The sequence below is a fragment of the Capra hircus genome, chromosome 3 (assembly GCF_001704415.2).
Source record: "Capra hircus breed San Clemente chromosome 3, ASM170441v1, whole genome shotgun sequence".
NCBI classification, from domain to species: domain Eukaryota; kingdom Metazoa; phylum Chordata; class Mammalia; order Artiodactyla; family Bovidae; genus Capra; species Capra hircus.
Window position 1 is genome coordinate 86,379,164 of NC_030810.1, and position 26,429 is coordinate 86,405,592.

The following is a 26,429-nucleotide window of genomic DNA, read 5'->3' on the forward strand; positions in this document are numbered from 1 at the left end:
GCCCTGGGATTTCTTTGGAAGGACTGATGCTGAGGCTGAAACTCCAATACTTTGGCCACCTCATGCGAGGAGCTGACTCATTGGAAAAGACTCTGATGCTGGGAGGGACTGGGGGCAGGAGGAGAAGGGGACGACAGAGGATGAGATGGCTGGATGGCATCACTGACTCGATGGACGTAAGTCTGAGTGAGCTCCGGGAGTTGGTGATGGGCAGGGAGGCCTGGCATGCTGCTATTCATGGGGTCGCCAAGAGCTGGACACGACTGAGCGACTGAGCTGAACTGAACTGAACGGGGGTGGGGGCTCAGGATGGTCACTGTGTGTTCCTGAGGAAGTGGAGTGTCTCTTTGGCACAAGGGGGAGGATTTATACTCTTGAGCAGGGCCATTTTAGCTCAGTCTGACCCAGACCAGTGGCGGGGAAGCAACAAGGACTCTTATCAGCATCCAGCCTTTTGGAGGGAGGTGCATCAGGGTGGGCACTTGTCCTCTGAAAGTCCTTCAAAAGGTTTTGGAAACCTCTAAACATACTTAGGATTTGCCACCATTATTATCATTTGCTGTCTGGCTTCTGATTATTAATTTCCTTTGTAGACTGTCGTGGGAATCTGGCCCAGGGGCAGGCCTGGCGTGGGATTGGGATGGGCGAAGAAGGTCAGTAATGCGCGAATTCTGTATCACTGGTGCGGAGGAGGGCGCTAGGTGGGGCCCACCTCCTTCGGTGCGGCTGGCGTCGCCACTTTAAGGCAGTGGCGGCGCGAGCAGGTCTATGGTAATGAGGCGCCGCCGCCGCCGCGGCCGCTCTGCAGAGCTCGCCCGCCCGCCAGGGAAGCGAGGGAGCGTGGGGCTGGGCTCGGGGCCGCGGCGATAGCAGCTGCGGCGGCGGGGACGCGGGGCACGAGCGGCCGGTGGGGGGGGGCCGTCGGAAGCTCCCGGGGCCGGGCCGTGGTCCGGGTGCTCAGCTCCGGGAGAGCAGGTGGGCTATCCCGCGGGGGCGAGGGGCACTCAGAGGATCTCGGCGCGGCAGGGCCAAGGGCGCGCGGGCCCCGCGGGCGCCGCGGGCGCAGGTGGCGAGAGCCGGGTGTGCCAGTGGAAGCGCGGCGCCAGCCCGTGGTGGTCTGGGTGACCTGGCGTGGGCCCGACTTAGGGATCGGTGGGAGCCGGGGCGCGTGGGAGCGGGCAGCGCCGGGCTCCGGTGAGGCATCAAGGAGCAGGCCCCTCGGGGCGCAAAAGTAGCCCCCGGGGACTGGCGCCCCAGCCCGGGCATGAGGCGCGGCGGGGTCCGCAAGAGCGGGAGGAGGAGCCGCGGCCGCCGTTGACCCGGCCGGCCGGGAAGGGGGAGAGATGCGGAGCCCGGCGGCCCGTGCCCCACTTCCAACACCGCTGCCGCCGCTGCTGCTACTGCTGCTGCTGCCGCCACTACTGGGAGACCAAGTGGGGCCCTGTCGCTCCCTGGGGCCCGGCGGACGCGGCTCCTCGGGGGCCTGCTCTCCCGTGGGCTGGCTCTGTCCAGCTTCATCCTCGAACCTCTGGCTCTACACCAGCCGCTGCAGGGATGCGGGGACGGAACTGACTGGTCACCTGGTCCCTCACCATGATGGTCTGAGGGTCTGGTGTCCAGAATCCGGGGCCCACATCCCCCTGCCACCAGCGCCAGAAGGCTGCCCCTGGAGCTGTCGTCTTCTGGGCATAGGAGGCCACCTTTCCCCGCAGGGCAAGCTCACCCTGCCCCATGAGCACCTGTGCTTAAAAGCCCCACGGCTGAGATGCCAGTCCTGTAAGCTGGTGCAGGCCCCAGGTTTCAGGGCAGGGGACAGCTTAGCAGAAGAGTCCATGGGTGGACGTCGGAAGAGGAACGTGAATACCGCCCCCCAGTTTCAGCCCCCCAGCTACCAGGCCACAGTGCCGGAGAACCAGCCAGCAGGTACTCCTGTGGCATCTCTGCGGGCCATCGACCCAGATGAGGGTGAGGCAGGTCGACTGGAGTACACTATGGATGCCCTCTTCGATAGCCGCTCCAACCACTTCTTCTCTCTGGACCCGATCACTGGTGCAGTCACCACAGCCGAGGAGCTGGATCGTGAGACCAAGAGCACGCACGTCTTCAGGGTCACGGCGCAGGACCACGGCATGCCCCGACGCAGTGCCCTGGCCACGCTCACCATCTTGGTGACTGACACCAATGATCACGACCCTGTGTTTGAGCAGCAGGAGTACAAGGAGAGCCTCAGGGAAAACCTGGAAGTCGGCTATGAGGTGCTTACCGTCAGAGCCACAGATGGTGACGCCCCTCCCAATGCCAATATTCTATACCGCCTGGTGGAAGGGTCTGGGGGCAGCCCCTCTGAAGTCTTTGAGATTGACCCTCGCTCTGGTGTCATCCGAACCCGAGGCCCCGTGGATCGGGAAGAGGTGGAATCCTACCAGTTGACGGTGGAAGCGAGTGACCAGGGTCGGGACCCTGGTCCACGGACTGCCACAGCTGCCATTTTCCTGTCGGTGGAGGATGATAATGACAATGCCCCCCAGTTTAGTGAGAAGCGCTACGTGGTCCAGGTGCGGGAGGATGTGGCCCCAGGAGCCCCGGTCCTCCGGGTCACAGCCTCAGATAGAGACAAGGGCAGCAATGCTCTGGTGCACTACAGCATCATGAGTGGCAACGCACGGGGACAGTTTTACTTAGATGCCCAGACTGGGGCTCTGGACGTGGTGAGCCCTCTTGACTATGAGACGACCAAGGAATATACCCTACGGGTTCGGGCACAGGATGGTGGCCGGCCCCCTCTCTCCAACGTCTCCGGCTTGGTGACAGTGCAGGTTTTGGATATCAATGACAATGCTCCCATCTTCGTCAGCACCCCCTTCCAGGCTACTGTCCTGGAGAGTGTCCCCTTAGGCTACCTGGTCCTCCATGTCCAGGCCATTGATGCTGATGCGGGTGACAATGCCCGCCTAGAATACCGCCTTGCAGGGGTTGGACACGACTTTCCCTTCACCATCAACAATGGCACAGGCTGGATCTCTGTGGCAGCTGAGCTGGACCGGGAAGAGGTTGATTTCTACAGCTTTGGAGTAGAAGCCCGCGACCATGGCACCCCAGCACTCACTGCCTCGGCCAGTGTCAGTGTGACCATCCTGGATGTCAACGACAACAACCCAACCTTCACCCAACCCGAGTACACGGTGCGGCTCAACGAGGATGCAGCTGTGGGCACCAGCGTGGTGACGGTGTCGGCCGTGGACCGAGATGCCCACAGTGTCATCACCTACCAGATCACCAGTGGCAATACCCGAAACCGCTTCTCCATCACCAGCCAGAGCGGTGGGGGGCTGGTGTCCCTCGCCCTGCCATTGGACTACAAACTTGAGCGGCAGTATGTGCTGGCTGTTACTGCCTCCGATGGCACGAGGCAGGACACGGCACAAGTGGTCGTGAACGTCACTGATGCCAATACCCACCGCCCTGTCTTTCAGAGCTCCCACTACACGGTGAATATTAATGAGGACCGGCCAGCAGGCACCACAGTGGTGCTCATCAGCGCCACAGATGAGGACACGGGTGAGAATGCCCGCATCACCTACTTTATGGAGGATAGCATCCCCCAGTTCCGCATTGATGCGGACACAGGGGCCGTCACCACCCAGGCTGAGCTGGACTATGAGGACCAGGTGTCCTACACCCTGGCCATCACTGCCCGGGACAATGGCATTCCCCAGAAGTCCGACACCACCTACCTGGAGATCCTGGTGAATGACGTGAATGACAATGCCCCTCAGTTTCTGCGGGACTCCTACCAGGGCAGTGTCTACGAGGACGTGCCCCCTTTCACCAGCGTTCTGCAGATCTCAGCCACTGATCGTGACTCCGGCCTTAACGGCAGGGTCTTCTACACCTTCCAAGGGGGCGATGATGGAGACGGGGACTTTATCGTAGAGTCCACATCAGGCATTGTGAGAACACTGCGGAGGCTGGATCGTGAGAATGTGGCCCAGTACGTCCTGCGGGCATACGCAGTGGACAAGGGGATGCCTCCAGCCCGCACGCCCATGGACGTGACAGTCACAGTGTTGGATGTAAATGATAACCCACCTGTGTTTGAGCAGGATGAGTTTGATGTGTTTGTGGAAGAGAACAGTCCCATTGGGCTGGCGGTGGCCCGGGTCACAGCCACTGACCCTGATGAAGGCACCAATGCTCAGATCATGTACCAGATCGTGGAGGGCAACATCCCTGAGGTCTTCCAACTGGACATCTTCTCCGGAGAGTTGACCGCTCTGGTGGACTTGGATTATGAGGACCGGCCTGAATATGTCCTGGTCATCCAGGCCACGTCAGCTCCACTGGTGAGCCGAGCTACAGTGCACGTCCGCCTGCTTGACCGCAACGACAACCCACCAGTGCTGGGCAACTTCGAGATCCTTTTCAACAACTATGTCACCAACCGATCAAGCAGCTTTCCAGGGGGTGCCATTGGCCGGGTGCCTGCCCACGACCCTGACATCTCAGACAGCCTGACTTACAGCTTTGAGCGGGGGAATGAACTCAGCCTGGTCCTCCTCAACGCGTCCACGGGCGAGCTGAGGCTGAGTCGGGCACTGGACAACAACCGACCTCTGGAGGCTGTCATGAGCGTGCTGGTGTCGGGTAAGGAAGGGCCCAGGCAACACTGGGATGGAGTTGGCCCTTGGGGGAGGGCCTGGGTGGCCTTCTGAGGAGGAACTGCTGACCCATCTCTACCTGGGACTGGCCTAGTGTTTGAGGGGTGCAAAGCAGCTGGGGACAGAGCCCGAGGAATCCTGGCAGCTGTGTGGGCCCTGCCTGCCACCTCAGGCTGGGCCGGGCTGCTTCAGTCAGCTGCCCTCTGCCTACCAGCCTGTGACGTGGTGGGGAAATGTCGTGAGGCTGTCTTCTCTGTGGCTGCTGAGAATTGTGGAACAAGGCTCTGGGGTCTAAGAGAGCTGGGGCGGGATGGAGGGGATTGTGGCCCAGAGCAGCGAGCCACCCCTTCACACCCGCCAGCCGCCCGCCCGCCGGCACGTCCCTGTGATCTCACACAGCCTCGGACAGAGCCGAGGCTGTCGGGGCACAGAGTTGCCCCCACGGGGTCAGGACCCTGCGGTTGGGCCCCTTCTGGTTCCCGGCTGAGCCACAGACCAGCTGAGGGGGACTTTGTCTAGGACATTCTTTTCCCTCCAGGCAGAAAGAGCCTGGCCTGGCTTCCCCCTTCAGAGCTCCCACAGGAAGTGAGGCCGGAGCTCATTGTCTCTGTCCAAACAGACCCCACTGTCAGAGGTGGTGGTTCGGGGTCCGGCTTGGGGGAGGGGCCGCAGCGGAGCCCGGGGCAGGCCACAGCACTCCTGGGCCCCCTGCCTCCCCGCGGCTGTTCTTAGACGCCAGGCCTTCCCACGGCCCATGAGAGCCTGGGCTCAGGGGATGGGCTGTGGGGACCATGATGAGCCAGGGCGCTAGTGGCCTCTGAAGGCAGAGCCCTCAGATCCAGCGGCAGGGGAACAGAATCCTGGGGCGTGGGAGCCTGGCCAGGACCCAGGCCGGGCATTCCAGCTGCTTGGCCAAGCGCTCAGCCTGCAGACTCCTGGACAGAAGGGCTGGGGGAGGAGAGTCGGGGGGTGGGGGGGAGGGTGGGCAGCATTCTGTCTCTTCTGTCAGGAGCAGGGAGTGGACAACAGCGGCAGCAAGGAGCCGAGCCCCTTCCCTGGGCCTGGGAACAGCTGCGGCCCTCGTGAGCACTAACTGTTAGCTGTGCCTGGGGATGGGTGGGTCAGGGCACCCTCACTTAGACACATCAGAGAGGGGAGAAGAGCCGCCTGGCGAGCCTCACTTCCACCCCAAGGAGTCCGGGGCAGGAGAGGAGTGAGGCGTGCAAGACACAGGGCGTGGCTTCAGCCCCCTCCTCATTCATAGTCCTTTTGGGACAGACAACCCCCCTCCCCAATCCTCAGGTGGCCATTGGAGCCAGGGCACGTGAGCTTTTAGAGGTCATGGACAGGCTCTGTGCCTCTGGAAGCTTCAGTTCCTCTCTAGGGGGAGGTGGTGGGGGCTGGAGCTCTGCTATCTCGTGTCCTTCTCTGTGCTGGGAAGCAGTGGGGAGGGCTGGAGGGGAAGGGCCTCTCCCTCCTGCCTCCCCCAGTCCACCCTAGGTGACCGAGGGACGTGGGCAGAGGAGGCCCCACCCAGCCTTCACGCTCCTACCCATGCAGAGCCCCAGACTTCGGCTCCCCTAGAATAGATGGGGAGGCCTTGGCTGGCCCTCCAGCCCAACCCCACCCTTTCCCCTCAGCCCTGACCCTTGGAGGCAGTCACCACGGCAACCCCAAAGTCCGGGGCGGCTGGGGCGAGGGGGATCAGCTCCTGCTGCCCTTTGTTTCCCTCTCTTGCTCTTTGTCTCTTCTTTCTTTCCCGTGTCTGCCCTTGGGGGCCTTTCTGCACTGTCTCCTCTGTGGTCCTCTCCCCATCTCCTGTGTGACTCTCCTCCTTCCCCACTTTCTCCACTGCTGGCTCTTTTCCTGGGCCTTTGTCTTCCCCTGTTTGGTCTCTGTGTTTTTGCCTCTCCGATTTCCCCCTCTCTTGTTCCCTGGGACTTCAGCTGCCTTAGCATGGGCCGGGGGGCTCTCCTGAGGCCCAAATTCTCCTAACTCTGCCTCTTCCGAACCCTGCCTGGACACACAGCAGTGCCCGCTCATGGCCCACGACTCCCACTAGTGCATCTGCCAGGGCAAGGGCGGCTTGGCCTCTAATTCTGCCCCAGTCTGGGACTTGGCACTTTCCTAGGTGTGGCAGGCGAGGTTCTTGTCACAGAGGGTGTTTCCTGGGGTCAGGGCCCATCCCCACCCTCTTCTGCCCAGGAGGATGGCTCAGGCTGTGCACCCCCCACCCCGGTTCCCACCGTTGCCTTTGCACCTGAAGGGTGACCCAGGTCAAGGCAGGAGAAAGGAACAAAGAGGAAGGAGAGAGCGGTCCATTGACTGCTGGGATGGGGACAATAGCAGAAGGGGCAGGTGGCCACAGATGGTGGGCCAGATGGGAAGCAGCGGACACCCTGGGTGAGGGGTGCAGGCGGGGCCTGGGCCGGCAGGGGGGCAACACCGGGAGGGGTGCGTGTTCCTAGGGCTGACGGTGGAGAGGTTTCTCTTGCTTGCTCCGCCCCTCCCTGGTCAGTTAGGAGGACTCTGTGGGCTCTGGGCTCCTTCCTGTCCAGAGGGACTCTCACACCAAGGAATCACTGGGCACCAGGTACACAAGGGCCCTGGGCTGGCTCCAGAACTAAGTGCAGGGGGCTCTGAAAGAGAGAGGAAAGTAGAGCCTGAGGTCATAAATCTGGGCAGGCTCCCTGGAAAAGGTGAGTTTAGGGCGGGCTAGGAAACTAGGAGGAGTGTGGGCTGGTGGCTGGATAGTCCAGGTAGGAAGGAACAGTTTGTTCAGCAGCAGTCAAGAAAAGGAGGAGCAGAGGTGAGTGATGACAACAGGCTTGCTGGTGAGAGCAGGCAGGCCTCACATTCTCAAGCAGTGAGGCTGGAGGGCAGGTGGGCAGGGGGCCGAGGACACGGCTCAGATGTATGTCTGGCTTCAGCCTTCCTAGTTGCTGGCGCAGTCAGCCACCTCAAGGTGCTATGACATAGAAGCAGAAGAATCTATTCCCAGATCCCTTTCGTACACCCAGGAGTGTGCGCGTGCGTGCTTAGTTGCTAATCATGTCCAAATCTTTTCGACCCTGTGGACTGTAGCCTGCCAGGCTCCTCTGTCCATGGGATTCTCCAGGCAAGAATCCTGGAGTGGGTTGACATGCTCTTCTCCAGAGGATCTTCCCAACCCAGGGATCAAACCCTCATTTTGTGCATTACAGGTGAATTCTTCACCAACTGAGCCACTATGGAAGCCCTGTCCTACCTCTGTCCCACCCGAGAAACACTACCTCCTGCCTCATTCCTGCTAGGATGTCCTTTTAAATAACTACTTGGGCCTCCCTGCAGTGTTTTAAAGACCATTTCTTCATTATGGAGATCAAATAGATTCTCATGACCATCTGACTGAACACTTACTATGCGCAGAACATTGTCGTAACTAAACAATAAGAATATCGCTTATAGCCCAGCCAGGCCATTTCCCTCACCGCTTGGCCTCCAGCTTTCATTTTGAGCTGAATACAATCCATTGCCATGTGTTTGTGCACTCAGGTGCGCCCAGTATTTCTGGGCTTAGTGTGTGTGGGTGGGGTGAGACACCAGAGTGTTAGTACTTAGCTGTTTATAAGTGAGTGTGTGGCCCGGGGGTGTGGCAGGCACTGGATTTAATGCCATGAGCCAAGTGGGTGATGAGTAGCTGGAGGTCTAGGCCAGGAGACGTCAGCTCAGTGGGGCTCTGTCTGGGGCTCAGGGTGGAGAGCTACCCAGGCCTTTCTATCTCTGGCCCCCAGAACCCCACAACATCAGGGCAGTGGGTGGTGCTGCCACTGGTAAGGTGGCTCAGCTAGATTTCCTGGGGTAGGGCCCCCCAGGCTACCCTCAGCAACTCAGAGAGTTGGGCGGGAAGAATGCTTTGTGTGGGACGTTGCCATGGGGATAGCAGGCCTGTGCCCAAGCAGCCATGGGGCTTAGTGGGAGGGGGACTGGGTGGCCCACTGACCCAGTTCACCCTCCATTCTCTACTGCAATGGGGGAGGGGGAACACAGCCAGAGTCAGGTTTGTAGAGGTGTTGAGATATAGAGGCTGAGGGGGCAGGAGGATTATATTTGTGGGTCTCTCATGGTGCTCTGGGCCCTCTACGGAGGTAAGAAAAAGGCAAAATAAGATTCTCGTGCCGGGAAGCACCTGGTCTGGTATTGATACAAGGGAGCAGACCCATCCGTGGCTTGGGGCAGGGAAAGATGCGCAAACATTAAAAGATGTGTCCATGCTTTCCAACGGGCTTCCCTGATGGCTCAGACCACCAAGAATCCACCTGCAATGCAGTAGTCCTGGGTTCAATCCCTGGGTGGGGAAGATCCTCTGGGGAAGATCCTCTGGAAAAAAGAAGGGCAACCCACTCCAGTATTCTTGCCTAGGAAATCCCACGGACAGGGGAGCCTGGTGGGCTACAGTCTATGGAGTTGCAAAGAGTTGACAGGACCCAGCAATTAATGCACACACACGCTTTGCAGCAGAAGGTTTCTGGAAAGTATGCAAACAGAACTTCTGGAAATCAATCCCCCTGAGTGCTGCTGGGGTCTGAGCCCTCCTGGAGTGACTCTCTCTCAGGTGAGGCACACAGTGTCCTAAGGGCTCTTTTATGCCAGTTAGAAAAGAGCCTTTCTTGGCAACTGGGCAGTGCAGGAGTGTGCGAGCAGGGTTCCAGCCCACACTCATGCCCTCCTCCGGGTGCTCATACCCGGAGCCAGATTTATGGCTTGGGATCCCTGCCTTCCTGGGTGCTGACCATCTGGCCTCCCCACAGACGGCGTGCACAGCGTGACCGCTCAGTGCTCCCTGCGCGTCACCATCATCACCGACGAGATGCTCACGCACAGCATCACGCTGCGACTGGAAGACATGTCGCCCGAGCGCTTCCTGTCGCCCCTACTGGGTCTCTTCATCCAGGCTGTGGCCGCCACGCTGGCCACACCCCCAGACCACGTGGTGATCTTCAACGTGCAGCGGGACACCGATACCCCTGGCAGCCACATCCTCAACGTGAGCCTGTCGGTGGGCCAGCCGCCGGGGCCCGGGGGCGGGCCACCCTTCCTACCCTCCGAGGACCTGCAGGAGCGCCTGTATCTCAACCGCAGCCTGCTCACTGCCATCTCGGCACAGCGCGTACTGCCCTTCGACGACAATATCTGCCTGCGTGAGCCCTGCGAGAACTACATGCGCTGCGTGTCCGTGCTCCGCTTTGACTCCTCCGCGCCCTTCATCGCTTCCTCCTCCGTGCTCTTCCGGCCCATCCACCCGGTGGGGGGACTGCGCTGCCGCTGCCCGCCTGGCTTCACCGGCGACTACTGCGAGACCGAGGTGGACCTCTGCTACTCACGGCCCTGCGGCCCCCACGGACGCTGCCGCAGCCGCGAGGGCGGCTACACCTGCCTCTGCCGCGACGGCTACACCGGTGAGCCCTCGCGGAGGGAGGAGAAGGCCTGAGGGCGGTCCTGGGGGTGGTGAAGCCTGCCGGGCCAGCACAATCAAGGGAGAACCGGGTAACCTCTTTCTCCTGAGGGAATGTACAGGGTGCAATGGCCATTCACAAGTCCCACTTGCTCTTTCACAATCACCTGTTGAGGAAGGAAGAGGGGACCCTTGTTTCTCAGTCCCCAACCCGCCCCCACCCCCAGATGGTGTAACTGAGGTCAGGGCTGGCACTGGGGCCAGTCGACTTGCATTTGTATCCCAGCTTTGTCAAGAGCGGCTGGGTGACCTTGGGCAAGTTACTTAACCGCTCTGTGGGGTAGAATTTTTAAATGGGTGATGAATCTACTCCCATGACAAGGTGGTTGTGAGGATTAATTAAATTTAATACGGGTAAGAGAGCTGGCCTGTGGGAAGTGCTGGCTGTGATTTAGGGAAATACTGAGTGAGATCAGGTGGCTTGCCCCAGGTCTCACCTGGATTAGAGGTGAGGCTGGGCCTAGTACATGCACTCTCCGAACTGATGAGTGAGTTGCCTTTCAGAGCCGCAGCGGGTGCTTTTCTCCCCAGGTGTTGAGGGGAGGCACAGAAGAGCTGGGGAGACTGGTGGGGTTCAGGTGTGGGGATGGGGACTTTCAGATCATCTGCGTGACGTGGAGTCCACCCTTGCTCAGGTGTGTAAAGCAGGGCCTGACCAAAAGTCCTGTTGGCCTATCTCCAGGGGTCTTTACACATCCTGTCCCCAGACTCTCCCTGGGATCTCGCTGCCTCTGCTTCGTGCTCCGGACCCCTCCCTGCAGCCTCCTGCTTTCCCTCAGGAAATCCCCTGCTCTCCATGCCTTTCCTTCCCAGGGGCCGTAGGCCTTGCTCCCTCTCCCCCAGAGCCATGCCCACGCTCTTCGCCAGCCGTGGTAGGCCAGCCTTGCTGCCTCCCCTGCTGCATCTTCCTGCCCAGAACTTGCCAGACTTGACTCCTCTCAGCTGCTGCTGTGGGTAGGGGGGAGCAGAGGGGTGGGCTTGGGGGAGGGGAGGGAAGTCTTTGTCCAAGAGGATGGGGTAGGGGGGTGCTTAGAGTAGGCGAACAACAGTTTCCATGGAAACTAGAGCCAGTCACTAGGCACTGGAGCTGAGAACCTATCTCTAGAATCTGGGAATGGGGAGGGAGAGAAAAGGGTGGATTTTGCCATCTGATGTTGGAATTTTCAGCTCCTCCGTTTCAGCTCCCAAGGCTCAGTTCCCTACTGTCTCAGCATCTCTCAAGTGCACAGAGGTCCTCAGTCTGAACACAAGGGCTTGGGGCGGGAGTCCCTTGGCCCATTTCTGGAGAGTCCCCAGCTTCCCACCCACACCATCCCATAACTCCGACAAATCCAAGTGGAAGCCTGGTCTCATCTCCAGGGAGGGAAGCTGATCTTGGTGCCTGTGAGGGACAAAAGTGCCAGTGTGGGGTGGGGGTTGGCACCACCCCTTGTGCTGTCCTGCAGGCCCTCTCCTCCACAGGCATGCCCCCTGATGGGGCCAGAACACCCCCATACTTGCTGGGTAACCCTCACACCAAAGGCCACTAGGACTTAGACCTTGTGATCAGGGACCTCACAGGCCTGTGCTCTTAAGGCCCAAACAGGGGCATGGAAGGGACTGGGAGCCTCTGGGAACTTGCAGGACAGCGATATATGGGACTGTGGTGAGGATGCCCAGTGCGCCAAGCAGGGCATCAGAGGAGCCAGGGTTTCACAGAGCTCAGAGGGATGAGCACGTGAGAGGAGGTGGGGATGCTGGAGGGATGCGGAGTGTCATAGCAGTCATGGGAGACCACAGAGGGATCACTGGGCGTGAAGGAGTCCCAGTTTCCCAGGCACCTGGTGCTCACCTGCCTGACTTCTTGTCCAGGTGAGCACTGCGAAGTGAGTGCCCGCTCGGGCCGCTGCACCCCAGGTGTCTGCAAGAACGGGGGCACCTGTGTCAACCTGCTGGTGGGCGGCTTCAAGTGCGACTGCCCCTCCGGAGACTTTGAGAAGCCCTTCTGCCAGGTGACCACGCGCAGCTTCCCTGCCCGCTCCTTCATCACCTTCCGGGGCCTGCGCCAGCGCTTCCACTTCACCCTGGCCCTCTCGTGAGTGCCTGGGCACTTGGAATAGGGGCCAGGGACAGCCTGGGGGGCCTCCTGTTCTGTGGACGAGGTGGGAAGTCAGGCGGTGATGCTGTGTGGCAGGGCGGGGGAGGGGGAGGGAGTTGTTGGCAGAGCCAGGCCTGTACTTTGAGTTGCCCTGTACCCTTGCCTGGCAGGCCCCTCACCCACCAGAGCCACCTACACTCCTCCCAACCCACCCTCAAGGGTGGGAGCCAGGATGCCAGGGTCGTGCCGCTAGTCCTGGTTTGTGCTCATCTTCCACGCTCTAGCCATGTGGCCCATAGCCTCCACCCAGGAGTCAGCCCTCAGGAGATTTCTGAGTAGGACCAGGGCTGGTTAGGTGGCTGGGGTGCTGGCATCCAGGTGGGTGCCCCATTCCCTGCCGCCTCCCTTACTCCCACTCAGGTTTGCCACCAAGGAGCGTGACGGGCTGCTGCTGTACAACGGGCGCTTCAATGAGAAGCATGACTTCGTGGCCCTCGAGGTGATCCAGGAGCAGGTCCAGCTCACCTTCTCTGCAGGTGATCCCGCGGCCCCGCATCCTCGCCCGTCTCCCGGAGTCCCTGTGCCTCTCCGTCCGTGACCCCGAGTCACACACTCTCCCAGCCAAACCTGGGTGCAGCCCAACAACGAGTGCCCTGTCCCCATTCCCAGCCCTCAGCTGGTGTCTCAGCTCACCTGGGTCCTTTCCTCAGGGGAGTCGACCACCACCGTGTCCCCCTTCGTGCCCGGAGGGGTCAGTGACGGCCAGTGGCACACGGTGCATCTGAAGTACTACAATAAGGTGGGTGTGGGAGGGGTCACGGGGGGAGAGGGTCCTGTCCTGGGCTCAGATGCTCTCCCAGACCTGGGTGGCACTGCCTTGCTGGGGGCTGGTCGTGGTATGTTTGGCTGAACAGGGAGGAAGGGAGGGGTGGAACTTGCTGCCTCGCTGGGCATTCCCATCCTGCTAGGTGGTACAGACACTTCCTATTCTGCTAGGTACAAATGCAAGTGGACACTGAGGAAGGTAAATGGTCATGTGAGCACACATCTGTGTGCATGTGTCCATGTGTATACCACACGTGTATGCGTGTATAGCAGTACACAAACGGAGTGTGTATGTGCTGGGGTTTTCCTGCCTGCTGGCCCATGAGTGGCCCTGGCCCACTCTTTCCGCTCTCTGCCCTTCCCTGTCCACAGCCACTCTTGGGTCAGACGGGGCTCCCGCAGGGCCCATCCGAGCAGAAGGTGGCTGTGGTGACCGTGGATGGCTGTGACACAGGAGTAGCCCTGCGCTTTGGAGCTATGCTGGGCAACTACTCCTGCGCTGCCCAGGGCACTCAGGGTGGCAGCAAGAAGTAAGGAGGGGAGAGGGCTGGGGGTGCAGCGAGGTGTGGAGCCACACAGGGAGGGAGGGCTGTAAGGGGGGACTTTGGGAGCCCTGAAATGGGAACCAATTCCTTTCCCTCATCTGGCTTCCCTTTGCCCCTGCTCAGCCTTCTGCACGGGGGCTGGGTGGGGGCAGAGCCGGCAAGTCTGGGGGATTCGAGCTAGCCTTGGGCAGCAGTCTGATAGAGCAGCTCCAGGGTGGGGCTTCCCTTCCCCTGGCTGCTCAGCAGGGCCCCTAGGAGAAGGAAGAGCTGGAAGCACCCCACTTACCCTCATGTCTTGGCTGTTTCCCCGCCCCCCCCCACCCCGCCTGCCAGGTCCCTGGACCTGACAGGGCCCCTGCTGCTGGGCGGGGTGCCTGACCTGCCCGAGAGCTTCCCTGTCCGCACCCGGCAGTTTGTGGGCTGCATGAAGGACCTGCAGGTGGACAGCCGCCACGTCGACATGGCTGACTTCATTGCCAACAACGGCACCATGCCTGGTATGGGAGGCGGGGCAGGCTGAATGCAGAGAGGTGGGGTGTGCCTGGTGTGGGGGCTCCTGGGAGTGGGGGGCTCAGAGCCCCCTCTAGCCACTGCCACAGGTCTTCTGTCGGGAGCCTCTGCCTGAGCACCCTTCTCTCCACTCTAGGGTGCCCTGCCAAGAAGAACGTGTGTGACAGCAACACTTGCCACAACGGGGGCACCTGTGTGAACCAGTGGGATGCGTTCAGCTGCGAGTGCCCTCTGGGCTTTGGGGGCAAGAGCTGTGCCCAGGGTAGGTATGGGGGCAGCTGTCAGAGGTTGGGGCCTGGGAGCTGTCAGCAGTGCTCGGAACCCCAGCAGGGTCGGGCCAGGCCCTGGGCGGGGCCCAGCTGAGCTTGGCTGTGGGTGGAAAAGCATGTCTGGGCAGCGCCCTGAGAGGGTTAGCACGGGAGACAAAGGGCCCAGTCACAGGCAGGCCTGGGCACAGAGTGGGGTGGACCCGGAGCAGGTAGATGCTCTGGAGGGCGGGGCAGCTGGGGAGCCTGGGCACTAGGAAGGGCAGTACCCTGCCTCCTACTGCGCTACCCCCGCTGAACATCATACCCCCTGGGGCACTCGGCCACTCGGCCACTCCGCCCCTCACAGTCTGCCTCTATCTGCCTGCCCAGAGATGGCCAACCCGCAGCGCTTCCTGGGCAGCAGCCTGCTGGCCTGGCATGGCCTCTCACTGCCCATCTCCCAGCCCTGGCACCTCAGCCTCATGTTTCGCACACGCCAGGCCGACGGCGTCCTGCTCCAGGCTGTCACCAGGGGGCGCAGCACCATCACTCTGCAGGTGATGCAGGGAAGGGTGGGGCCGGCGGGCCCTGGCATGGGTTATTGGTCAGAGCTGGCTGGGCGGGGTCTTTCCCAGGAGAGAAAAGGCAGCTGGGTTCCTTTGGTGGATCACTGCTGCCATCTCTCGGGCCCACAGGAAATAATGCCTTTTCCTCCCTGGCCTCAGCTGGGCAGCAGGATGGGTTTGGTGGTCCAGGAAGGACAGTGGGCTGGAAGATGAGTTGATCAAGGCAGTCTGCTGACCCTCTTTTCTTCTGGTGCCAGCTTCGGGAGGGCCGCTTGGTGCTGAGCGTGGAGGGCACAGGGCTCCAGGCCTCGTCTCTCCAGCTGGAGCCAGGCCGGGCCAATGATGGTGACTGGCACCATGCACAGCTGGCATTGGGAGCCAGTGGAGGCCCTGGCCACGCCATCCTGTCCTTTGACTATGGGCAGCAGTGGGCAGAGGGCAACCTGGGCCCCCGGCTGCACGGGCTACACCTGAGCAACATTACCGTCGGGGGTGTTCCAGGGCCGGCCAGTGGTGTGGCCCGAGGCTTCCGGGGCTGTTTGCAGGTAAGCCTCCTGCTCTGCTTTCTCACCGCCAACACTGAGAAGCCCATTCCACAAAGGGCCAACACCACTATCCTCTCCCTCCCAGGGTGTTCGGGTCAGTGAGACGCCTGAGGGCGTCAGCAGTCTGGATCCCAGCCGTGGGGAGAGCATCAACGTGGAGCCAGGCTGCAGCCTGCCAGACCCCTGTGACTCGAACCCATGTCCTGCCAATAGCTACTGCAGTGACGACTGGGACAGCTATTCCTGCAGCTGTGATCCAGGTAGGCCAGGGGTCCAGGGAAATGGGACAGGTCAGCAGGTGTGGAGCGGGGGCGGGGGCTCATTCTGGCTTTGCCATGTGACCTGGGGCTAGTCACCTCACCCCTCTGAGCCTCTCATCCTGCACTGCAGAGCCACAGCCAACTGGTATAGCTGCTCAGAACAGAAGGAGGCGAATGAAGGCAGCTTTGAAGAAAATGCCAGGGGAAGGTGGGGACTGAGCCTCTCTTGTCCTTCTGGTTGGTCCCAGGTTACTATGGTGACAACTGCACTAATGTGTGTGACCTGAACCCATGCGAGCATCAGTCCATGTGTACCCGGAAGCCTAGTGCTCCCCATGGCTATACCTGCGAGTGTCCCCCCAGTTACCTTGGGCCATACTGTGAAACCAGGTAATGTGGATCCGTGCAGGCAGCTGGGGCCACTGCCGATGCCCACTGTGTCCCTCAGAGCCCTGGGAGCCTGGCTGGGCCACGGCTGGGGTAGGAAGGGCCACACATGGCTACAGCGTGGCTGAAGGAGCTCATTCCTCCCTGGTCCCTTCTCTGCAGGATTGACCAACCTTGTCCCCGAGGCTGGTGGGGACACCCCACATGCGGCCCGTGCAACTGCGATGTCAGCAAAGGCTTCGATCCAGACTGCAACAAGACAAGTGGCGAGTGTCGCTGCAAGGTGACTGCCCCGACCCAAGCCTGCACAGCGCTGCCTCGGCTGCTGTTCTGTACTTCCTGGGCCCTTGGGAGGGTGGGCAGTGGAAGAAGCCTCCCCACAGAGCGCTGAGGGCTACGTGCCTTTGATCTACTGGGGCGGGCCAGTGGCTATTTGTCCTTGTGTGTCTTGGGGTGCGGAGGGGGCCAGGACTTAATCAGTGAGCTCCGGGCCAGCTGTACTGGTTGTTTGCAGCCCATTCTAATTGACTGGTGTCTCACAGGTGGGTTAAACTCCAAATCATGACCAGTTAATAAATACTTTGAATGTACCATTCTTTGGGGTCAGGGAACCTCTCTCCAGAGGGGCCAAAGTGAGAGGATCTGTGAGCACCCAGGGAAGAGAGCTTGAGCCAGCAACCCTGTGTCCCTTCTCCCTCTCAGGAGAACCACTACCGGCCCCCTGGCAGCCCCGCCTGCCTCCTATGTGACTGCTACCCCACGGGCTCTCTGTCCCGAGTCTGTGACCCTGAGGAGGGCCAGTGTCCATGCAAGCCAGGCGTCATTGGGCGCCAGTGTGATCGCTGTGACAACCCTTTTGCTGAGGTTACCACCAACGGCTGTGAAGGTAGGGCTCTTGAGATGGGTGGGTGGCCCTCCCCACTGTGTGCCAGGCCCCAGTGTCCCAGGGAGGCCAGGAGCCGGGACAGGTTGCAGACCTGAGGCTGCCTTGGGAGGGCTGGAGAGCTCGGCCATCGCTGTAGGGGGACAACTGCTCCTGAGTGATGGTGCGCTTCCTTGCAGTGAATTACGACAGCTGCCCGAGGGCCATCGAGGCTGGGATCTGGTGGCCCCGTACCCGCTTTGGGCTGCCTGCCGCTGCCCCCTGTCCCAAAGGCTCCTTCGGTAGGTGCTGGAGGCCCGGAACATGAAACAGAGAACTTGGCCTTTGTCAGTAGAGTGGGGTGGGGAGTCCCTGGCTGTAGATCCCGCGACCCCCAACTTCTGGCCTCCAGGTCTGGGGGATTCCATGTCCCATGCTTCCTTGGCTCAATGCTCCCGTGCTTCCAAGTTTGCCTAGATGAAAGGTGTCTACATTTTGGACTCGTAACAAAAGTGCTGAAAACCTGCAGCATGCCTGGCACAGGACTGGGTACTAGAGGTTCAGAGATGAGTCACACAGGTTGCTATCCTCAACTCACCACCTCGTACTGGAGTTATGCCGCCAGAGAGACGGCCTGGGGAGCAGGGCACATGGGCTGCTGTCCCAGGGGAGCTGCAGGATGCAGGCTGGCTCTGGCCCTTGGATTGACCATGAGCAGAGATCAGAAGCAGAGTGTGTGGCAGAAAGTTCAAGGTGGTGGCCGGAGTAGGGCAGCCGAGTCCGGGGGCTCAGGGAGGCCACATGCCCCGCACTCCTGTAGCCCTCCTGTGGGTTGATCTCGCAGAGGTTTTGGCTCTGGGGCTCCGCACACGCTGGGGCACCGGACAGCAGGGCCCTTGTCTGCTAGTCTCCTGTCTCTGGTTCACGGGGGCTGGCCCTGGCAGAACTCAGCAAGGTCTCTCCCTGAGGCCTGCCCTCCTGGCTGCCTTCCCCTAGGGACTGCTGTGCGCCACTGTGATGAGCACAGAGGGTGGCTTCCCCCAAACCTCTTCAACTGCACATCGGTCACCTTCTCAGAGCTGAAGGGATTTGTAAGTGAACCGTCTCCTCTCCATCTCCTTGCCCCTCACCCTGTCTTCACCCAGGATGACTTGCCCGCCTTTCCAGTTTTGAGAAAGGGGACTCCGACAACTCCAGCTCCTGCCTCCGGGGGCCCCTGCCCAGAGGCTGCCTTTCCCCTTCCCGAGTCCTTTTACTCTGGAGTTCCAGTTCTCCCCTCTGGGAACCTTGCTGTCCCCTTCCTGTGCTGACCCCCCTGCCTGTCTTGGTCCCAGGCTGAGCGGCTGCAGAGAAACGAGTCAGGCCTGGATTCCGGGCGCTCCCAGCGGCTGGCCCTGCTCCTGCGCAATGCTACCCAACACACGGCTGGCTACTTTGGCAGTGACGTCAAGGTGGCCTACCAGCTGGCCACGCGGCTGCTGGCCCACGAGAGTGCCCAGCGAGGCTTTGGGCTGTCCGCCACACAGGACGTGCACTTCACCGAGGTGGGGCTCAGAGTGGGCAGGGTAGGTGGGGTGGGAGGAGGTCATGGTGAGTGAGCCGGCTCCTGGCAACTTCGGGGCAGAGTCTGGGGCACTCCTCTCTCTGCTTTTAGGGAGCTCCCAGCCAGCATGAGGCCTCCGTGAGACCCCCTGAGGCATGGCCCAGCACATGGGTCATTTAGAGCACCTCTTCCTGACCCTTCTTAAAGCAGGGTACCCATAGAGAATAATGTTTGTGTGAGGACCCAGTCTGACCAGGCTCACCAGAGGAGGGGCCCTCCCCACTGGCCCAGGACAGGGAGGAACCCGCATCAAATAATCTGTGTGGGCATAGGCACAGGCCCTGGGAAGCTGTTAGAGACAGAGGAGGAAGGATTAGTGGGCAGGGCATGGTGGGGGGCGGGGGCAGGGCTGGTCTAGGATGGGCTGGTGGGGACGAGGAGTGAGGCTGTGGGCACAGCTCTGCTGTGAACGTGCCCACCCTAGAATCTGCTGCGCGTGGGCAGCGCCCTCCTGGATGCAGCCAACAAGCGGCACTGGGAGCTGATCCAGCAGACGGAGGGTGGCACCGCCTGGCTGCTGCAGCACTATGAGGCCTATGCCAGCGCTCTGGCCCAGAACATGCGGCACACCTACCTGAGCCCCTTCACCATCGTCACGCCCAACATCGGTGAGGCTGCCGGCGGGCCGGAGAGGGTGTGTGCAGGGCCGCGCCAGGGGCCTGCCCTCCTCACCTAGGGTCTGACCTGTGCCCTCTCCATAGTCATCTCTGTTGTTCGCTTGGACAAGGGGAGCTTCGCTGGGGCCAAGCTGCCCCGCTATGAGGCACTGCGGGGGGAGCGGCCCCCAGACCTGGAGACAACGGTCATCCTGCCTGAGTCTGTCTTCAGAGGTCAGTGGGGGCCAAGGGGTGGGTCAGGGGGCCAGGCTGGGGTGTCTGTGAAGGACCCAGCTGAGTAGACAATGTCCCGATCCCAGAAACACCCCCTGTGGTCAGACCCGCGGGCCCCGGAGAGCCCCAGGAGCTGGAGGAGCTGGCTCGGCGGCAGCGGCGGCACCCGGAGCTGAGCCAGGGTGAGGCGGTGGCCAGCGTCATCATCTACCGCACCCTGGCCGGGCTGCTGCCCCATAACTACGACCCAGACAAGCGCAGCCTGAGGTGAGCGGCCGGGGAGACGAGTGGGTGGGGGTGCCAGTCAGTGGGTGAGCCACAGAGAGGGACCAGGGCTGGCAGCATCTCAGAGAGATAAGAAGGGTCCTCCAGTCACACAGGGCTTCCCAGGTGGCACTAGTGGTAAAGAACCCACCTGCTGATGCAGGAGACATAAGAGATGCGGGTTCCATCCCTGGGTTGAGAAGGTCCCCTGGAGGAGGGCATGGCAACCCACTCCGGTAGTCTTGCCTGGAGAATCCCATGGACAGAGGAGCCTGGCAGGCTACAGAGTCGTACATAGTCGTACAGAGTCGGGCATGACTAAAGCGACTTAGTATGCGTGCATGCCACTCACGCTAATACCGTGGTGACTGTGTGCCTGCCTGGCCAGAGTTCCCAAACGCCCCGTCATCAACACACCCGTGGTGAGCATCAGCGTCCATGACGACGAGGAGCTCCTGCCCCGTGCTTTGGACAAGCCCGTCACGGTGCAGTTCCGGCTGCTGGAGACCGAGGAGCGCACCAAACCCATCTGTGTCTTCTGGAACCACTCGATCCTGTGAGCCTGCACTGCCCAGTGCCCCAGGCCCCAGAGCACCGCCCCCTCCTGTCTCCTGACCCTGCCTCCCTCACACAGGGTCAGTGGCACTGGTGGCTGGTCAGCCCGAGGCTGTGAAGTCGTCTTCCGCAACGAGAGCCACGTCAGCTGCCAGTGCAACCACATGACGAGCTTTGCCGTGCTCATGGATGTGTCTCGGCGCGAGGTTGGGCCCGCAGGGCTGGGGGTGGGAGCCCAGGGCTCTGGACTGGGTGCTCAGACCCTGCCCTTCCTAATCTCCCTGTTTCTCTGCCACCCGGCCCCCTACAGAATGGGGAGATCCTGCCACTGAAGACGTTGACATACGTGGCCCTCGGGGTCACCCTGGCCGCCCTCCTGCTCACTTTCCTCTTCCTTGCTGTCCTGCGCACGCTGCGCTCCAACCAGCATGGCATCCGGCGGAACCTGACAGCCGCCCTGGGCCTGGCTCAGCTGGTCTTCCTCCTGGGAATCAACCAGGCTGACCTCCCTGTAAGATGTTCCTCCTCACCAGAAACCCCCAGTGTCCCCCGCTCTCACGGCCCCATGTCAGTCCTCCCCGGCGTTCCCCTCAATCCCTGCTTCTGCAGCCCTGAGGGGTAAAGAGCTAGCCCGGGGCCTAGCGCATGGCTTGCGCCGCTCCAGCTCCCCCTGGTTCCCCGGCGCACCCTAGAGGTACCTTCCCATGGCCCAGACTCCCCGCTGAAGCAGCATCCAGCACCCAGGCCCTCCTCCCCAGTCTGGTGAGAGCAGAGCCCACAGCCTGGGTGTGGCCTGGGCACTGACCGGGCGCGGCCTGGGCCCTCAGTTTGCCTGCACAGTCATTGCCATCCTGCTGCACTTTCTGTACCTCTGCGCCTTCTCCTGGGCTCTGCTGGAGGCCTTGCACCTGTACCGGGCGCTCACCGAGGTGCGCGACGTCAACGCCGGCCCCATGCGATTCTACTACATGCTGGGCTGGGGTGTGCCTGCCTTCATCACAGGTACCCCCCACCCCCAGCCCGGGTCTTGAGGTCTACATCCCTAGGGCCTCGGTGCACCTTTATGCCACCTTCTCCCACGTACATCCCAGGCCCGGAGGCCCCACATCCCTATGCCCCGGGCCAAGTTCTCCACAAGCGTCCCTCTCATTTGACTCGGTGCCTGGGAGCCCCACCCAGGGAGAGGGTCCCCTAGGCTGGAGAGGATGGCATGGACAGAGGGTGGACAGAACCTTTCCTCCCCTGCACCTGGCCCTTGGAGCCCACTTGTCTGCTTGACTGACTCCCAAGTCCCTTGACCACCCCTCCCCGCCGCTGTCACCGCCCTCCCAGGTCTAGCTGTGGGCCTGGACCCGGAGGGCTATGGGAACCCCGACTTCTGCTGGCTTTCCATCTACGACACACTCATATGGAGTTTCACCGGCCCCGTGGCCTTTGCGGTCTCGGTAAATGCTAGAGAGTGCCTGGGGGTGGGGCGGAGCAGGCTGAGCGTGACCTCATGCTGCCCTTGAGGAATGGTGGAGGTGTCCCCGGGGGTGGGATGGAAGCCGTCTGTGTCCTGACGAGCCCCCCTCACACCCCCTCCTCCCCTGCCAGATGAGTGTCTTCCTGTACATCCTGGCGGCCCGGGCTTCCTGTGCTGCCCAGCGGCAGGGCTTTGAGAAGAAAGGCCCTGTGTGAGTATGGGCTGGGGGTGCCTGGGCGGTGGGTGGGCACCAGCGTGGGAGGCCCTGCAGCCAGACTCACAGCGCCCCCGTCCCCAGCTTGGGGCTGCGGCCCTCCTTCGCCGTCCTACTGCTGCTGAGCGCCACGTGGCTGCTGGCACTGCTGTCTGTCAACAGCGACACCCTCCTCTTCCACTACCTCTTCGCTGCCTCCAATTGTGTCCAGGTACCGGCCCGGGCCCTGCCCCGTGGGAGGCCGCTGGAGTTCTGTGTGGCGGGGAGCGTGACTAGGAGGTCCGTTAATCAGCACTTACAGTTGCTGCTTCCTGCCTGTCAGGGCCCCTTCATCTTCCTCTCCTACGTGGTGCTTAGCAAGGAGGTCCGGAGAGCACTCAAGTTTGCCTGTAGCCGCAAGCCCAGCCCTGACCCTGCTCTGACCACCAAGTCCACCCTGACCTCGGTGAGGGAGCCAGGGGTCCGGGATGTGGAGGGGTCGTGGGGAGTATGAGGCAGGGGAGAGGCAGGAGGCCCAAGGAGACCATTCTCTGTGCTTTTTGTCCACTTTTTCTCCATCCTTATATCCTTTCCTGAAAGGAAGAAGGGGTGATGAGATGGTATGTGTGGCCTGGGAGGAGGGAGCATGGTTGGGGGTGGGGGAGGGGGGTGCTGAGTTGAGAGAGATGGGAGTGGAGCATGGGAGAATGTGGCCAAGACAGGTAATCGGTCATAAATGCCCCACACCTGAGAGTCCCTTGTGTGTCTTGGTTAATCTGTGTCTCCCAGGATGCTCTCAGGAGGGCCGTCTTTTGCTACCAACCCCTATTAGACAGCCGAGTCCAGGGTATTTGGGAGACATAGAACTGCTTCAGCTACGGCAGAGCTGCAGCTGCCACCAGGCCCTGAAATGGGGGCAGCAGGGACGTGGTGCCCCTCTCTCCAGTCCTTGGCACACGGTGGGGAGAATTTAGGGCAAGCTCCCTCAGCCCTTCCACTTCCCAGCCTGGGGCCACCCTGTCCCACTCCCCAACATACTGACCTGTTTCCCACTTAGTCCTACAACTGCCCCAGCCCCTACGGGGATGGAAGGCTGTACCAGCCCTATGGAGACTCAGCCGGCTCCCTGCACAGTGCCAGCCGCTCGGGCAAGAGTCAGCCCAGCTACATCCCCTTCTTGCTGAGGTGAGGCCTGGCGAGGTGGGGTGGGGGGTGGCGGGCTGGGAAGCGAGGAAGGGCACCAGGCCTGCTGGACCCAGGCCAGGCGGCTAGGAGTTGGGTAGCACACACTGTGGCTGACACGGTGGCAGCTTGAACCTAGAAGTGGTGAGGGACATGGGACAGGAACGGGAAAACCCAGGACGGACAAGAGAATGAGACACAGGTGAGGACCAGGCAGATGCCGCCAGGGTGTCTTGTCTTCTTAGGGAGGAGTCCACGCTGAACCCCGGCCAAGGGCCCCCTGGCCTGGGGGACCCTGGTGGCCTGTTCCTGGAAGGTCAAAACCAGCAGCATGGTGAGGACGGAATCTCCTGATGGCCAGTGGTGGGTGGAGGCCCAGCCACCCGGCTTTTACTGAGGGTGGGTGGTGGCGGATGAGCTGTCGTGATCTCTCCCCCACCTGCTAGATCCAGACACAGATTCCGACAGTGACCTGTCCCTGGAGGATGACCAGAGCGGCTCCTATGCATCTACCCACTCATCAGACAGCGAGGAGGAGGAAGAGGAAGAGGAGAGGGAGGCAGCCTTCCCTGGAGAACCGGGCTGGGACAGCCTGCTGGGGCCTGGGGCCGAGAGACTGCCCCTGCACAGTACCCCTAAGGGTGGGCCAGTGCAGGGCTGTGGCCTCTGGGGGCAGTGGGAGGGCAGAGGGGCTGGGATTTCTGGGAGGTGAGACTAGGGTGGTGATTCTCCTGACTGCCTTCTCTGGGCCTTATCTACTTCCTCTGTCCACCAGATGGGGGCCTGGGGCCCGGGAAGGTCCCCTGGCCAGGAGACTTTGGGACCACAGCAAAGGAAGGCTGTGGCAACGGGGCCTCTGAGGAGCGGCCACGAGAGAATGGAGATGCCCTGACTTGGGAGGGCTCCCTGGGCCCGCTTCCAGGCCCTTCTGCCCAGCCTCACAAAGGTGAGTGGGGTGTGCGCAGCTGCATGCTCCCCATCAGCAGCCCCCCACCTCACACCAGCCTGTGGCCAGCGGGCGTGCTCCTTCCACCTGCCCTTCATGGAGCCCACCCTCTGGCCCACAGGCATCCTCAAGAAGAAGTGTCTGCCCACCATCAGTGAGAAGAGCAGTCTCCTCCGGCTACCCCCCGAGCAAGGCACCACGTCTTCCCGGGGCTCCTCAGCCAGCGAGGGCAGCCGGGGTGGGCCCCCTCCCCGCCCTCCCCCCCGGCAGAGTCTCCAGGAGCAGCTGAATGGGGTCATGCCCATTGCCATGAGCATCAAGGCGGGCACAGTGGATGAGGACTCCTCAGGCTCCGAGTGAGTGTGGCTGGGTGGGCGGATCAGGGTGCAGCCCCGCCGAGGCCCTGCCTCCAGACCTCCCCCAGGCCACCCTGGTTGGCAGCAGACTGTGGTCCGGGGCCCTTCGGGCCACGTGCCCACAGACATGGTGCCCCACGGGGTCGGCCCACCCGGCGTCGGGTAGAGTGGGGGAGGGCAGGGGGCTGGGGTTGCTTTTCTGCTTCCTCCTTTGGGGAAAGCTGCTCCCTGTCTCCTCTGCTCTGACTAACCCTCTGTCTGCCTTGTCTGTCACTTTGCCTTCCTGCCTCTCCAGATTTCTCTTCTTTAACTTCCTGCATTAACCCTGGGCCGTGGTTCCTACACCCTGAGGCTCCCTTACCTTCCCCAGCTGCACTCATGCCCCCACTCCTGTCTTGTGCTTTATCCTGCCCCTGCTCCCCCGCCTGCCTGCCTGCAGCAGCGACGAAACGTCCATCTGAGGAGCCTGGGCCTTGCCGGGAGGGGCACCCACCCCACCCCAGGCCATCTAGTGCCAACTCCCTTCCCCATCATCCCCCTCACTGCACTTTGGACCCCTGGGGCCAACATCTCCAAGACAAAGTTTTTCAGAAAAGAGGAAAAAAAAAAAAAGATTTAAAAAAGGATCTCCACTCTTCATGACTTCAGGGATTAATTTTTTTTATACGCTGGAAACTGACTCCCCTTTCCCTCCCCTAAGAGGCTAGGACCCCCCAGGATGCTCTCCCAGCCTCTCCTCAGTTTCCCATCTGCTGTGCCTCTGGGAGGAGAGGGACTCTTGGGGGGCCTGCCCCTCGTCTGCCATCACCAAAAGGAAAGGACGAAGCCACATGCACCCAGGGCATTGTGCCCTGTGGGCTGCACCGGGTGGGCCTCAGCGCGGCAAGGGTGGCAGGATGGAGGGCGCTCCTCACCCTGCCCGTGCTGCCACCTCCAGGAACTGCAAAAAGCCCTGTCCGGAGAGGGGGCAGAAGGACTCGGAGCCCCCGGACCCCCAAATGCTGCATGAACACATTCTGAGGGGAACCCGCGCCCCTGGGCGGCGGCCGGGCCACCCCTGCCCCTCTCCTTTTCCTGGACTCCAGCCGCGCGCTGCAGCCCGGGTGTTTGCTCAGTTCGCTGACCCAAAAGTGCTTCATTTCCCTGCCTGCCCCATGCTGGGGAAGGCCAGTCACATGTTAAGTTGCGCTTCTTTGCTATTGTGTGGGTGGGACAGGGAGGAGGAAGACTGATGGGAGTCGGGTTGCCCCTGTCCACTCTCCCTCCTCCGGGACCAGACAAATCCCACTGACCTGCTGTGGCCTCTGAGACATGTTCTATTTTTATCTCCTTCTTGGAATTGGCTCTCTTCTTCAAAAGACCAAGTCCTGTTCCTTTTTCTCCCCCTCACCACCCAGCTCCCTGCGAAGAGAGAGTTAATATATATTTTTAATTTATTTGCTTGTTGTGTTGGGATGGGTCCAGTCCCAGGGGGTCTGACATGGCCATCACAGGTTGGGTGTGTACCCAGCAGTCCTGGCAAGGGGGCCTAAGGCCCTTGCCCTTGCTCCAGGCTGTCATCTCCCCACCTCTCCTCTTCCTCCTTGGTTTTGCCAGCTGCTATTCACTGGAGTCACGATTTACACTAAACATGTATTCCAGACTTGTCACCAACTTTCCTCTGGAGCAGGTGGCTAGAAAAAGAGGCTCTGAATAGAGAAAATATTTCTATTTCTCATTTGTAAGGCTGGTTTCTGGTTTTTCTGCCATGGATTCTCCCCCTTGGCCTCTCCCCTCGGCAATTCCTGCAAAAGGTTAAAAACTTAACTGGTTTTTACTACTGATGACTTGACTTAAAAAAATACAAAGATGCTGGATGCTAACTTGATACTAACCATCTGATTGTACAGTTTGATTGTTACTGTAAATATGGTAGCATTTTGTGTTTTGTTTTTTCATTTCACCGTACTACTGAATAAACTAGTTCCGTGCGGGCTGAGCACCGTCACTGTGTCCTTCTGTGCATGGCCCTGTCCTTCCAGAAGGGATAGGCCTGGTCTCTGGAAAACAAGAGCAGGC

At 61.1% G+C, this 26,429-nt stretch overlaps 1 protein-coding gene across 1 annotated transcript; it reads left to right on the top strand.

Annotated features, from left to right (window-relative positions):
• CELSR2 (cadherin EGF LAG seven-pass G-type receptor 2) lies at positions 670-26,349 on the top strand. The gene is made up of 34 exons (XM_018045851.1): positions 670-4,644; positions 9,449-10,096; positions 12,004-12,226; positions 12,650-12,765; positions 12,940-13,028; positions 13,427-13,584; positions 13,933-14,096; positions 14,246-14,371; positions 14,748-14,914; positions 15,181-15,468; positions 15,554-15,728; positions 15,977-16,118; positions 16,278-16,398; positions 16,818-17,001; positions 17,178-17,279; positions 17,974-18,068; positions 18,312-18,521; positions 19,005-19,188; positions 19,282-19,410; positions 19,497-19,677; positions 20,063-20,230; positions 20,309-20,435; positions 20,540-20,740; positions 21,057-21,231; positions 21,562-21,674; positions 21,826-21,905; positions 21,993-22,119; positions 22,231-22,353; positions 22,945-23,072; positions 23,315-23,403; positions 23,516-23,710; positions 23,845-24,015; positions 24,137-24,371; positions 24,667-26,349. The coding sequence occupies exons 1-34, from the start codon at positions 1,344-1,346 to the stop codon at positions 24,692-24,694; spliced, it is 8,763 nt and encodes a 2,920-aa protein (XP_017901340.1). The 5' UTR covers positions 670-1,343; the 3' UTR covers positions 24,695-26,349.